Source organism: Aureobasidium pullulans (assembly GCF_000721785.1).
Source record: "Aureobasidium pullulans EXF-150 unplaced genomic scaffold scaffold_30, whole genome shotgun sequence".
In the NCBI taxonomy this organism is placed as follows: Eukaryota; Fungi; Ascomycota; class Dothideomycetes; order Dothideales; family Saccotheciaceae; genus Aureobasidium; species Aureobasidium pullulans.
Genome location: NW_021941050.1, coordinates 13309 through 26225, shown reverse-complemented (window position 1 = coordinate 26225; position 12917 = coordinate 13309). Strand labels below are relative to the sequence as shown.

General features: G+C 49.9%; 7 protein-coding genes across 7 annotated transcripts; 3 read left to right on the top strand and 4 right to left on the bottom strand.

Annotated features, from left to right (window-relative positions):
- Positions 1-166: 166 nt before the first annotated feature.
- On the bottom strand, positions 167-2062 carry M438DRAFT_377976 (uncharacterized protein; the record flags this gene model as incomplete). The annotated part of the gene is made up of 4 exons (XM_029908763.1): positions 167-463; positions 505-761; positions 820-1017; positions 1267-2062. The coding sequence occupies 4 exons, from the start codon at positions 2060-2062 to the stop codon at positions 167-169; spliced, it is 1548 nt and encodes a 515-aa protein (XP_029755878.1).
- Positions 2063-2767: 705 nt separating this feature from the next.
- M438DRAFT_359355 (uncharacterized protein) lies at positions 2768-4672 on the bottom strand (the record flags this gene model as incomplete). Its single annotated transcript, XM_029907329.1, has 4 exons — positions 2768-3826; positions 3879-3990; positions 4039-4450; positions 4504-4672. The coding sequence occupies 4 exons, from the start codon at positions 4670-4672 to the stop codon at positions 2768-2770; spliced, it is 1752 nt and encodes a 583-aa protein (XP_029755877.1).
- A 475-nt stretch (positions 4673-5147) lies between these two features.
- Positions 5148-6312, top strand: M438DRAFT_377974 (histone-fold-containing protein; the record flags this gene model as incomplete). The annotated part of the gene is made up of 4 exons (XM_029908762.1): positions 5148-5246; positions 5303-5436; positions 5552-5670; positions 5858-6312. 4 exons carry the CDS (start codon positions 5148-5150, stop codon positions 6310-6312), a joined length of 807 nt encoding a protein of 268 aa, XP_029755876.1.
- Positions 6313-6739: 427 nt separating this feature from the next.
- On the bottom strand, positions 6740-7369 carry M438DRAFT_409229 (uncharacterized protein; the record flags this gene model as incomplete). The annotated part of the gene is made up of 3 exons (XM_029910002.1): positions 6740-6807; positions 6863-7291; positions 7363-7369. 3 exons carry the CDS (start codon positions 7367-7369, stop codon positions 6740-6742), a joined length of 504 nt encoding a protein of 167 aa, XP_029755875.1.
- Positions 7370-7805: 436 nt separating this feature from the next.
- On the top strand, positions 7806-8608 carry M438DRAFT_377973 (uncharacterized protein; the record flags this gene model as incomplete). Its single annotated transcript, XM_029908761.1, has 2 exons — positions 7806-7847; positions 7898-8608. The coding sequence occupies 2 exons, from the start codon at positions 7806-7808 to the stop codon at positions 8606-8608; spliced, it is 753 nt and encodes a 250-aa protein (XP_029755874.1).
- A 908-nt stretch (positions 8609-9516) lies between these two features.
- Positions 9517-10397, top strand: M438DRAFT_283171 (endoglucanase-1 precursor; the record flags this gene model as incomplete). Its single annotated transcript, XM_029901366.1, has 3 exons — positions 9517-9755; positions 9814-10269; positions 10331-10397. 3 exons carry the CDS (start codon positions 9517-9519, stop codon positions 10395-10397), a joined length of 762 nt encoding a protein of 253 aa, XP_029755873.1.
- Positions 10398-11057: 660 nt separating this feature from the next.
- On the bottom strand, positions 11058-12109 carry M438DRAFT_377971 (pectinesterase; the record flags this gene model as incomplete). Its single annotated transcript, XM_029908760.1, has 2 exons — positions 11058-11606; positions 11666-12109. 2 exons carry the CDS (start codon positions 12107-12109, stop codon positions 11058-11060), a joined length of 993 nt encoding a protein of 330 aa, XP_029755872.1.
- Positions 12110-12917: the final 808 nt, after the last annotated feature.

Genomic DNA, 12917 nt, shown 5'->3' with positions numbered 1-12917 from the left:
GCTTAATTTGTGACTTTTCTCCTCTTGAAGACACGAGCATACAGCAAGAATTACGCTGTGTTTGAGAGATTGTTATCTCCTCCGACCCGCAGCCATCATTCTGCAACCTACCAAAATGCAAGGAACTTTCCTAGATCAATGCAGGACCAGTGAGAGTCACTCAGGTTCAATGCTCGCAAAAGAAGAACTGGGCTTCACACTCAATCATGCTTTCACCAATAGGCCCTCGCTCTTCCATCAAAGCTTCCCTTATCTCTTTGGCCTCATCCATAGATATGGGGAAATCCTGCACGTCTTCGAAGACTTTTTCCATCAATTCGTTGGGGAGAGTGTTGAGTTTCTCAATGCCCTCGCGCTTTTCGCGGAGATCCTTCTCCCACCAGTGTTTTTGTTGCGGTGGCACTTTTGATGTCGATAGGATGCGTACGTGTGGGTCTACGAGGAAAAGCGCGAGGAGTTTTCTCTCCCGGGTTGTGTATTGTCTTCGAGTTTGAAAGAGCCGACGTTGTGTTGGAGGACGTTTGGAAAGGCGAGTAAGCGACCCTCTTTACACAACACACTGCCTAGGCTTTGGACGAGATTGTCTTGATCGTTGATGAAACCAGTGATCTTTTCGAGGTGGGCATAGTCACCTTGTTCGTATTCCATGTCGAACCAGGATTCGTCGCTACCGTTTTGACGGAATTTAAGGTGGGAGGGTGTGATGTTTGTATTGGAGAAGTAGTAGATGGCTGTCGCGACGATGTGTTCGTTTGATAGGCCTGGGGCTTTGGTCAGTCTCGAAGTTTGCCATCTGAATACGTGAAAATCAAGGTTTACCTTCGACGTGCCAACTACCTCCCTCCCACTCTGGGTCGTTGGGTGACAGATAAGTGTTAGCTAGCTTGACAATTATCTGCAAGCCACTGTCTGCGTACTCTTTACGCAGATCGAGAGGAGGTTCTTCAGGTACCTCGCGAGGCGCATAAGATTTCGGCTCAGGCATATGCAAAACGCGCATGTTCTCTCTCCACCACTCTTCCAACTCGTCAACGTCGACACCTTGTTCTCTCTCGAGACTCTCATCCTTGTGACGTTTTTCCCAGTTACGATGATCGAAGGCATCCGCGCAACTAAGGAGCTCTGCCTTTTCCTCGGCAGTTTCTGGGAGCCTGCCGAGCGTCCAACCAGTTGGTCGATATTCGCCATACAGCCATTCATGGCGGAAGTCGTTTATCTCAACACGAGGCTTGAATGGCCTTACAAACTCGCGAGATCGCTTAATACCGTTGTGCTCGTAGGGTCCACCGCCGGTGTGGCTGAGTACTTGGTCCCAGAGAGGTACTGCTTTAGCAATGACCTTTTCAACCAAGCGGTAGATGTCCGGATACTCTTTTGGGTGTAGGTTGTTGACATAGCTGACGATCTTGATTTCATCTTCACCTTGAAACTCGACATCACAAGGAAGCCATTGGAACTGATCGGACCAACCACCACTAAAGGGCTTTACTGGCGTCTCGACCATTTCTCCTTTGCCGCAATAAGACATACAGTCTTCAAGACCGACAGTTCCCTTTTTCAAGACTCTCGAACGACCATAGACCAAGGGGAAAAGAGATGGATGAACAAGGTCAAGAACTCTTTCCCTAGTCTTAGGGTGCCAATCTTTGTGCTTGTCCGGTACATTTTCCAGTGAGGCAACAGCGCGATTGAGGTCTTTTCTCGTTGATTCTGAGATAGCAGTGTCCGAGTAAACGACTTGGGAGTCAACGTCGATGGGTGCAACGATTCCAGTTTCTTCCAGAGTTTTGGCCTTGTCGCGAAGCTCCGCGACACAGTACTCCCACATCAACTCGCTGAAGTCGTCGACATGGCTCATGACTTCAGACATCCATTTGGCGCAGACGGTTTCATCATGAACTTTGCGAAACCATTCCGGCTTCTCCATGAGTTTTTGCATCGTCACAATCATGTTGACTTCTCGGACCGCGAGAAGCGTGCCCATCCAGCTTGTCGGATCTTCCTCCACCAGATGATGGTGTGGGCATGTGTTTGGGCCAGTCTGGTTGAGATTCAACTCCATGCCCCAACCGGGAAAGACTCGTTCTCCTGCATCGTTGTAGAATTGGTGGCATTGAAGGTTGTCCACAAGGCTAGCCTGGGGAGCTTCGGCGGGGCTTGACATGACCGCGTAGTTGACCTGTGTTGAAATGTTCGTGAGGAACACAACGAGATATTCAGCAGTGCGGCCAAGTATTTATGTTTAGTCTCATCTCATGGTTCTGTCCGAGTCGCGCAAATTGCATCCTGCACGGCGCCAGTGGTTTCAAAGGCAGCGACAGGCAGCGGCAGGCAGACGCGCGACCGAACGTTACGATTGGTGCCGAACATGACCATGACACGCAGTATCAACACGATTGTCGACTTTTCGGTCGATCATGCAAAGAAACAGGAGCTTGGAGATTTTACAAGAGGACGCGCCAGATTCGAGAAGGAAGGGTGATGAGGGAGACGCGATTTTTTGCGCTTCGAAGCGACCTCGGTCGCTGCTTCCCCGTAAGAACCACAAAGCCAGTAACCCAGATATCTTCGTGCATACCGATGGTTCGATGCCGAGAGTCTTGCGAACTTTCGATCTTACAGATTCGGATCCCAAGACATAACGAGACCGGGTACCAATACTGTTACTAAGATTCATTGGCCGCCACCATACGTGCTATAGCTAGGCTTGAGACATGCTGCGGCTACGCAAGTCCACAACCACACCGCGATAGCGTCAGAGATCTCGTCATTGCCTTGTTCCAACACCAGCCTTGAGCTCAACTCTAATTCTAGCCTTCTGTCCATCAACAAAAGTACCCAATGGTCTCGTACCTGCAACAAGTTCTTCTTCCCTTTCCTTCCACTCTTCACCAACTTCTTCTGCCTCCTCTTCATCAGAATCCCATGCTTCTACTCCGTTCCATGTAGCCATGTCTACGCGATCCTTCTCGCCAGTCTCCAAGATTAGGCGCAGTTGTGTGGGCTCAAGACCTAGGCGTCTACCGATGACACCGTGGACTTTGTAGATGCTGCAGGATTTCGGTATCTCAACTACAAGCGGGTTGTGCTCGTTCGGGAGGGTGCTGAGATGTGCGGCGGCTGGCGAGTAGATAGTGCATTCCAGTAGTCTTGCGGCGAGGGAGTTGGGATCGATACCACTTTCTGTTCGTCGCTCAATCTTTGGCTCGCCATACTCTTCGCATAGCTCTTTCCATCTCGGGTGAGCAGACAAGATTTCATTCTCTTTCTCCTTTGGTGCAAGAGACAGCTGTCTACCGATTTGGGAAAGGTAGTATGATTCTGAGTTCAAGCGTTCTTTGTCTGTAATCTTTGAGTAGTTGAGTGTTTCGAGTTGAGGTAGTCGGGCGATTGTGAGCATGTATCCGTCGGCTGAAGTCATGGGCTTGCCATCCGCTGAGCGCAGTGAAGAGAAGAGAGGGTTGTGGGCAATACGCAAATGTTTCAATCCTGGGATTTTTGATGGAAGCTCATTGATTATGCTCCATGATGTGATGTTGTTGTATGCAAGATCAACATCCACAATAGTCTCTGGCAGCGTGAAGGATTCAGTTCGCTGCTGGTCCTTGAATGTGCTCGTGATTTGGTTGTTTTTGAGGTTCAGCGTCTTGAGGAGTGGGCTTGATTTGGCCAACCGCTTTACGTTCTCTAGACTTGTGAAGTTGTTGTCTTCTAATGTGAGCGAAGTCAGGGTATAGGGAAGATCACAGTAGTCCAGGGAACCCAGTTGATTGGTTGATGCAGACAAGTCTCTGATGTTAGGCATACAACTTGAAAGTGTTTCTAACTGGATGTTGGTCAGTGAATTGAGCTTTGACGAGTTCGCTGACGAGACTGACCTCTTCGTCTGTACAAAGCATATGATCAAGACTTGCGGAAGTGATCTGAGCTAGACCAGACGCAGACGCAATAGATTCAGCTCGCCCTGCAACATCCCGAAGACGATTCGCACTTTCGAATGTCAGTGATGTCCAACGCCGTTAAATCGTACGAACTTACTCGAGTCTCAAGAACTTCAGCTTTGGCAGACGATCGCAAATATCAGAAATCTCAGAAAGTGTCTCGAAGAGGTTTCTTCCCAAATCAAGGTCAGTGATATTCGGACATGTCTCTTGTATGTGATCAAGTCCATCCGAAGTCGTCTCTGTATTATCGTAGGCCCTGACGAGCAAGTCATCCAGCACTACAATACGTAGGTTGTGCAATTGGGCCTGTTGCCGAGCAATCTTCTCGAAACCAACTTCTTCGGCTTCTTTACCGCTGATTCTGATAGTATTTTGAGCTGCAGCTGCATTATCTCCGGTTTCGATGGCTGCATATTTCGTCCTCAAAGCTTCGAGGAAAGTCCTAGATTGGTCCCACGTGGCTGAAGGGCGAAGGAAAGATCCAGCCTTCGGATGCGAGCTCCTACCTGAACATGATCTCAGATTTGTTTATCCGGCACTAGTTGTGCTGAAGACCTACACTTGAAGTACTCAAATCCTTCGTGAGTTCCAGAATGCTTTCCTCGAGTTGGGTCGTCCCATTCTACACCTAGCCATTGGCCTTGTTTGCCTTTGATTTCGCCGACATAGCGTACTGTACAGCGCTCGCCTTTTGTTGAAAGGCGTTTGCCAGGATAAAAAGCCGACATCAATGTTGTTCGTGAGTGTCTTTCAAAAGCAAGAGGTGGAAGAAGGGTCCATCTCACGATGGTCTGTGCTCGGGCCGAGACGTGAGCCTCCCAAGGAGATGAATTTGGATCTGTTCGATTGTCACAGTATAGGCTTGAGAGGTTTAGTTCTTTTCGACAAAGCATCGACAGGCCTTCGAAAGATCAAGCGTACTATCCAACGCTCAGAAATTATCTGAGATCATCAAAGCCTGAAGAGCATATCCTGAGCCTCACCCGTTCTCAACTCACCCACTTAACGCCAGACGCGAAACTTTCGCGCGTCCTTTCATCTCTCCTCCGGCGCCGACGACAAACGGGAGAGCAAGAATACCAGACCAGCAATATCATCAAAAAAAAAGCGCATTCCTTTTCTCCAACCTACACGCAAGGTATCGACCGCACTTTAGTAACGTATCTGCCATCTTTCTGCGACAACACATATCACACCGCAACCATGCCTGGCAGAAAATCAAACCTTTCGACCGTCACGAATGGCGATGAAGAGTCGCCTGCTCCTCCTGGCAGAGCATCGCGCGAGGGATCAAGTGTAGAGGTAAGCAGTTTTCCCACACAAATCAAACTGTGTGAACATAACTGACATTTCGAAAGGATCTGGCCTTGCCACGAACCATGATTTCGCGGTTAGCAAAGGGTGTTTTACCACCAAACACATCAATTCACAAGGACGCTTTATTGGCGCTGTCGAAGAGCTGTACTGTATTTGTGAATTTCCTCGCTTCCAAGTAAGTTCTTTCCACCTCTCATTGACCTTGATGTCATGAATATTGGATCGCATGTTGACCGAATTCATCAAATCACTTTGGATCGCCATGTATACTGATGTCCTGAACTCTCCAGCTCAAACGAATACGCGCAGATTGCTGGCAAGAAGACAATCCAACCAGCAGACGTAATAGCCGCACTCAAAGAAAACGAATTCGAGCATTTCATCCCTAGACTCGAGGCAGAACTCAAAAGTAAGCCTATCATCCTCTCACCTACTCTTCATCCATCACACCCGCACTTCAATCTTTCAACCTCCCAACCTTTTCGTTCACAATAGTGCATCTCTCATTCTCTCCTTCTTTCCCCGTCTCTCTCACTGCTCACAGAATATCCCCTGTTCCTCGCGGTTTAGACACGAATACTGACCTTGAGATCTAGAATACAACACAGTCCAATGCGACAAACGAAACTCCTACCGCCGCAAAATCCGCGAAGAAAAGGCTTCTTCAAAACCACCCGGCGCAATCGATCTCGACGACGACGGTAAACCCACCGACAGCGGCGCAGAAAACGGTGATCACGATGCAGATGCCTCAATGCTAGACGCCACCGACATGTCCGCCGTCAACGGAAACACCAGAAATGGGGACGATGAACCACCGTCCAAGAAAATGAGAAGGGAGGATGGAGATGAGGAGGAGGATGAAGAGGTGGAAGATGAGGAGGAATTCCATGATGCGTTGGAGGGTGAGGATGAAGAGGTTGTGGAGGAAGATGAGGAGGAAGGTGACGAGGAGGGTGAAGAGGAGCAGGTGGATGAGGAGGAAGAGGAGAGGGTGGGTGATGGTATGAGGGATGAAGCGTTGGATGATGCTAGCGAGGACAGCGATTAGGCATTGCAGACTACCGAGGGTCATCAGCCTGAGCATGACAAGTACACTTGGACGCCAACGGGAGATTGCTGGTAAGCTCCTTAAATGCTGAAGCTCGCAGCGGTCCCAGCAAAATCAATGCATTGCTACGATTCAGAACAATGCATATGTGGATTGAAGCCTGTGAACTTGCATCTACGCTGTGAGGAGTCTCGTTTGGCAGAACTCTGTAAACGTGGCAATTTTGTATTATGCGATATCGAACCCTACCCATCGATGGTTCCACTCTATGCTGTACTATGCGTGTCCTTCCGAGCCATGCTTCTCCTCAGCCCATCGATGATATTTAACCCCGCCAGGTAGTATGCAGTATTCTCAAACGCCGTGCGCCATGCTTGTAAAGGAATAAAGGACGTCATTTCGTCAATGCAGGTCATGGGGTGACTTGCTACTGGTGGCGCGAGTTCATGTGGGCGAGTTCGCGGTCGGCCATGGCATAGGGATCGCCGTATTTGTCTAGTATTGTGTTAGTCCAGTAATTCGAAAGTCGAAAGACGGGCCAAAGACATACTGCCGATGCTGCGGTTCTTGTCGACAAGAGCGTCCCAGGCGCGGCTACAGTCGTCCTGAGCCTTTTTGTTCTTCCAGGCATATCCAGGCGCATCCTCAGCTTGAGTCCAGTGGTATGTGGTAGCAGCGCTGGCCCTGACCTGCGTATCGGTAGGAATAGCAGCGCTGAGGGAAACACCACCCTGCAATTCTTGAGAGTGGTCGATGGAAGAGATGGGGCGTTTGCCGTTAATGTTGGCACCGGAAGCAGATGGAGCGACAGTGGGCATAGTCTCCGAGGGAGGATGAGGCACGCCTTGGGAGTCTGGGGGCGAGAGGTCGGAGATGGCGATGGAGCGGATCTGGGAGTTGGGAGTGCTCGGCTTGGGGGACGAATTGCCAGACTGCATAAGACTGTCACCGTCGTTGTCGAAGGAGGACGAGTTGGCGCCTGTGTTGTCGGGAAGAGTAAAGATGATTAGTCATGGACTTTTGTACGCAGGCAGCCGCTGAGAGACTTACCTGACATGATGGCGATTGGGCGTGAGATGTGGCGGCTCGATTGTGTGTTTTGAATGGATTGAGCGAGTAGAACGGACAGGTCAGAATCGACAGTCTCAAGCACTTGGACTTGCCTAATGCAGATGAAACAGTGCAGCAAGGTGAATTGCTAGGGAAAGGAGCTCGGACATGACGCAGGGCGGGGTGGACAGCAGCAACGCTCACCACGCGCCGAGCCGCTCTGACCGACTATCCGAACCCACCCTGGCCTGACTTTCTGACAAGTCACTTGTTGCATGAGGGAATAATTGTCCTTTCATCCATTTTAACATTCGAGTCTTATATATCGCCGTCCTCTATAACATACCGTGTATTCGCAACAATCGACACATTCACCTTGCTGCACTCTATTGGCCGACAAACACTGACACCTCCACCGCACTCGGCCTCGTAATTTTACCACAATGCCTGATGCATGGGATGATGACTGGGACAAGGTCGCTGATGTAAGAAGTCAACATTCAAGGCCTTGAGAGCGTAGTTGACATATGTTCAGACATCAGCGAAATCTACGGCGCCAGTCCAGCCGACCGTCAAATTATCTCGCGCCGAACGCAAAGCCCAACACCAGGAATTGAACAAGCAACTATGGAATGCCGCCGAACAACCCGAACGCTCCTACTTTCTCGAAACAAAAGGCGCCACTCCCTTGAACTCAGACTTCAAGCCGCAAGTCAAGCTCCTCAGCCGCAGACCCACCCCTCAAATCGCAAACCGTATGGCTGGTCTGAACCTGGAAGATGAAGATGATAGCGAGGAAGAAGAGAGGAAAAGACAAGAAGCTTCGCTTGCCGAACGACAACGGAAAGCTGCCGAAGAGCGCAAAGAAAAGGAACGCAAATATGCCGAAGTCCGCGAACGTTTGTTCGGCGCTTCAGATTCGTCAAGAGATCCATCGACTTCTCGTACATCTTCCGCTAGAGGAGACAGAACCTCACGCAGAGGCAATCGCGGCAGAGGAAATAGAAACGGCGGCACTCCGAGAGATAGCCAGTCCAACTCTCCAGCCGATCAATCTCCCGCGAGGTCTATATATCAACCAAACCAGCTCTTCGATCATACCTATGAGCAGAAGCCGAGGAGCATCGCTAGCCCGCGACCTACTGGTCCGAGAGATGAACAGCCCATTCGAATGCCGAAAGGTCCTGACAACTCTGGTCGTGGTGGTTTCGGCTTTGCTCCTCGAGGCGGCAAGACAGGTCCCTGAAGTCAATACGCTTGTTATCCCAACACGTTGTAAACAGACACGCTCTTGGCCTTGCTGCGATGTCAAGAAACGACAGCCACACAAGAGATTCCCACTAGCTCTCCTACCTGTTTCGCTATGGTCGCTCCACTATAGCCGGGCTCACGAAGCCTACTCGGATGATGACATCTGGGCCCTGCTCCTACAAATTTCCGGCGACGCGTGGCGACTCCATGCTTCTTGCTCGGATGTTCATCCGTATACCATGGCTCCGTGCTATATGTGCTCTATACGCTTGCGACATCGACTTCTAGATCGTTCCGATTCAGAAAAGCTTGATCATTTCACGAGCCGTCTCTGGACGAAAAGACTCTCGCATCCTCGTCGCACAAGCACTAGGCTTTCAGACTCAACATGCAACGCCGAAGACGTCCGATCTTGAATAGATGTCCACAGCTCAACGAGCCTGGCCTCCGAATAACTAGGTATCAGCTTTTCGACCGGCGATATCGTTCACAGCATGACTTCACATAGCATCTGGATGGTGCTTAAGCTTCCGATCAAGCGAACCCGAAATTGCCAAAACCGAGAGTCCATCTTTTTACCTTTTGTTCAAAGTCGCGAAGAACGGGATGGTAAAAGTAGATGTTTCAGCTTGACGAGGAGTTCCTGGCTTTTCAAAGTTTCAGGTCGAGGATCAGCCCTAATACTCATCACAAGCCCTATAATTCTTGTTATACAAATAAACAGCCATCGCGACACTGCTTTGCTACTTTCGTGTCCGCTCTACATCCACCTTCTTTTCTTCATTCATCCATTTTTTTCCACAAGTCACTCGTTCATTTCACACCATGTCTTCATTCTTCGCAAAGGCCTTGACTCTCGGCGCTCTGGCAGCGCCCATGATCGTCTCCGCCGCTCCCTCTTCCATGGTCAAGAAGTCCCAGATCATCACCACTTCTGCCAAACAAGCTGCTGTTGACCTCTGCGGCACTGCTGATAATCTGGTCCTCTATGATACCCCATGGATCGTATACAACATGTTCTACGGCGCTGCTTCTTCCGTCGGCACACAGTGCACTCGTTACGATCATGTTGTCACCCCATCCACCGGAAACAAGGAAATTGTCTGGAGTGCTGAGACCAATATCCAATATGTGAAAGCTACGTAAGTATTCCTTCCGCTGTCTGACATTATTGGAGCAGGGGAGCTGATGTGAGAGCAGGGACAACGTACCCAAAGGTTACGCCTTCGTCGGCCTGACCCAGAACCTGGAAACCACAATCTCCGGCATCTCCTCCATCCCCACAACATACACCTGGACCCGCACCAACACCACCGCATTCAAAGGAAACGTATGCTACGACTTCATGACCTCCAACACCAAAGGCGACTCCACCACCTCCAACGCCCAGGAATTGATGCTGTGGTTGCAATATGAAGGCGGTCAATTACCCATCGGTTGGGCTGCTGGCGCCAAAGCCACTATCAACAATCTCTTCGGCACGAGTTGGAAATTGTATGAGGGTAAGAATGATGATACTGGTATTACTGTGCATACCATGATGCCCGAGAAGCAATTCGATGGCAGTTTTAGCGGTGATCTCAAGCTTTGGCTCGAGGCTCTTGTGCAGCATGGGACCTTCAAGGACTCTACCTACGTCAATGTTGGAAATGCTGGGTATGTGGTTTTCTTCACGATCTTGAATATTTGTAGGGCTTTTTACTGATCAGATGGGCAGCACTGAGTACTTTTACGGCAACAGCAACTTGAACGCTACCCTGGGCCTCCAGATTAACTTGAACTAAGCGTAGTGTACGTCTGCTGGGTTGGAGGGATTCAAACTTGGGTAGAGGTGACCATGGCGGTTCTGCTTACTATATCTCGATGCCGTTGCGAAACGTCAATGCTCAGGACATTCTCGCCTGCTTACACCGTCAAGGTCATTTTGGAAGAAGAAAACCATGGGAGGTATATTTTTCTATTGTGTATATATGCTTGCGTTTTCGTCACTCACTATGCATATATTGTCGCAAAACAATTTCATGTTGACACCCTCTTTGCAGAGATGGCACTATACTATGGCTCTTCTTGTGACTTGATGCCTCCATATAATTTCTTTCATTTGTGAGTTTCATCCTACTGACTGGCAACTTCTCATCTACGTGATGGGTTGTTTGCTTTTGCTAATCTCTTAAGATTGGATATCCCAGACAACTCGCTCGCTCTAGGATATCTGATTTTCCAGATTGAATGTCGCTCGGGCGTGCTAAGGTCAGATGTCCGTCTGCAACTCATGGCATGAAGAAAGGTTCGATCTTAGAAACGGTCACATTCGCGAAATTGCAAGGTTGAGAATCGTACCATGGCAAGAAATAGTATTCGAAATCAAGACCTGGTGCTTCTTCGTAACTAAAACCAAAACGAGATCAACTCGTTCACCTCCGAGTACCCTCTCAATCCCTCACTCAAAGATAAGTCTTGTCAACATACGCAGCACTGGCATATGCACTGCCCAAAACATCAGTGATGGCAACAGCCTTACTCAACTCGGTCTCAAATTTCCTTGTTCCAGAAGCTCCGGCGCCGGTGTTGCTGATTTCACCGAAGGTAACATGATCAGTTCTCTCATCGCCAGTATTCCAAATATGCCACCCAGCAGCATTGATCACCTCACTGATCGTCGAACTCTGCACGGCAACCCTAGCGTACGCTCCCCAAGGGCGACCGAGATAGTACGCACCCTTTGCAACCGTGGCTCCAGATTTAGCAGCGATGGAGCAGTGGTCGAGGACGTAGTAACCTGCTTCCGAGGAAGCGCGGCCGGATGCGGTGATATAGCCCAGGGAAGCGGAAAGCACGCGGATGTCGCAGCCGGTGAACCAGGCTAGACCGTGTTGGCCGAAGATGAAGTCGGTGGCGCCTTCGATGTAGGATTTCGCGTAGAGTTGGGTGCCGGTTTGGGCGAGGATCGTGTCTTGGAAACCGATAAACTTGCAGGCGTAGTAGCCTTGGTTCTGTGGATGGATGGATTAGTAAAGGTGAGGAGGTAAGGGCGAGAGGAAGGGGAACTTACGGCGGCTGCAGCGTTGAGAGCGAGGGCTTGTTTGCCAGATCCGTAGCTGTTCACCACATTGACATTGTAGAGTTTGAAGTTGGTGGACCATGCGCGAAGGGTCGCAGTCAGATCGTTGGTCGCGACCTCATTCTGAGATAGCTTTTGTGTAATGGTAACGACATTGTGAGCATAGTCGGCAGTGTTCTCAGAGTATCCGTAGATGGTGAGGGCGGCCTTGCGAGGTGCAATGTAGACTTGCTCGCTGTAAGTGCCAGCTTCGATGAAGATGGACTGAGCAGTGGTGGAAGAAGTGGAAAGAGCATTGACGGCATCCTGGATCTTGGAGTATTGTCCTTTGGCAGGGGCTTTGCTGACAACAAGGGCTCCACTGGGAGCCGTAGTTCTGCTGGCGGCCAGCACCAGGCAGAGGTTGAGGCACAAGGCCAGAATGTAAGAAAGCATGATTGGAAGAAGTGAAGATGGTATGTCAAGCTTCGGGTCTTGGTAAGAGGCGAGACATTCTCTTATGTACTTTCTCGGCCTATATTGATTGCTGGTACGGACTTGCTTTCCTCCGCGCTGGTAACGGACATAGTAGTTCTCGTAGGGCTTCTCTGAGCTAGGTCTAGATGCCGGTGCCTACGTGAAACAACTCCTGAGTGAAGCGAGTTATTCCACGAGTACTAGGCGAGGAAGGCGCGTCCGCCTAGTATGATCTGCATCAACGTGGTTCAAGAAATGAGGGGAAAAAGAGCCTATGCCGGTATTAGTAGCCTCAATTGTGACTTCAGTAGTTGCAGGTCACGAATAAACGATTGAACTCAAGAGCTCGGGTAGAAGAGACAGCTCATCTGACCAAAGCTGTTATACAATCAGCCGCGAAAGGCAAATCCTCATTGGTGGAACAAGTCAGCGAAAACACAACCTGCAAATGACACCGAAAGAGCAGGACCGGGAATTGCAATAATGCATGCCAATATTGGGAGCTATGTTGTCGGACGAGGGCAGAGTGGAAAAAGGCGAGGTTCAAGATGAAACATCTCCACATTCTCATCTGCCCCTCGCGGCCCGGAGGGCACGCAAAGCTTGGTATGCTTGGTGATCCACCACGGCCAAGCAAATATCGTCGACATGAGGTGACGAATATGCAGATATGGATCTAGACTCTCCGTTCGTGCCACTTTGGTATTTTTCCGAATATCAATAGGTGTTTGCTCCTGCATTTCTGCAGTTTTCGCACCACTCGCAGGTGACCAGCATCACAATGTCT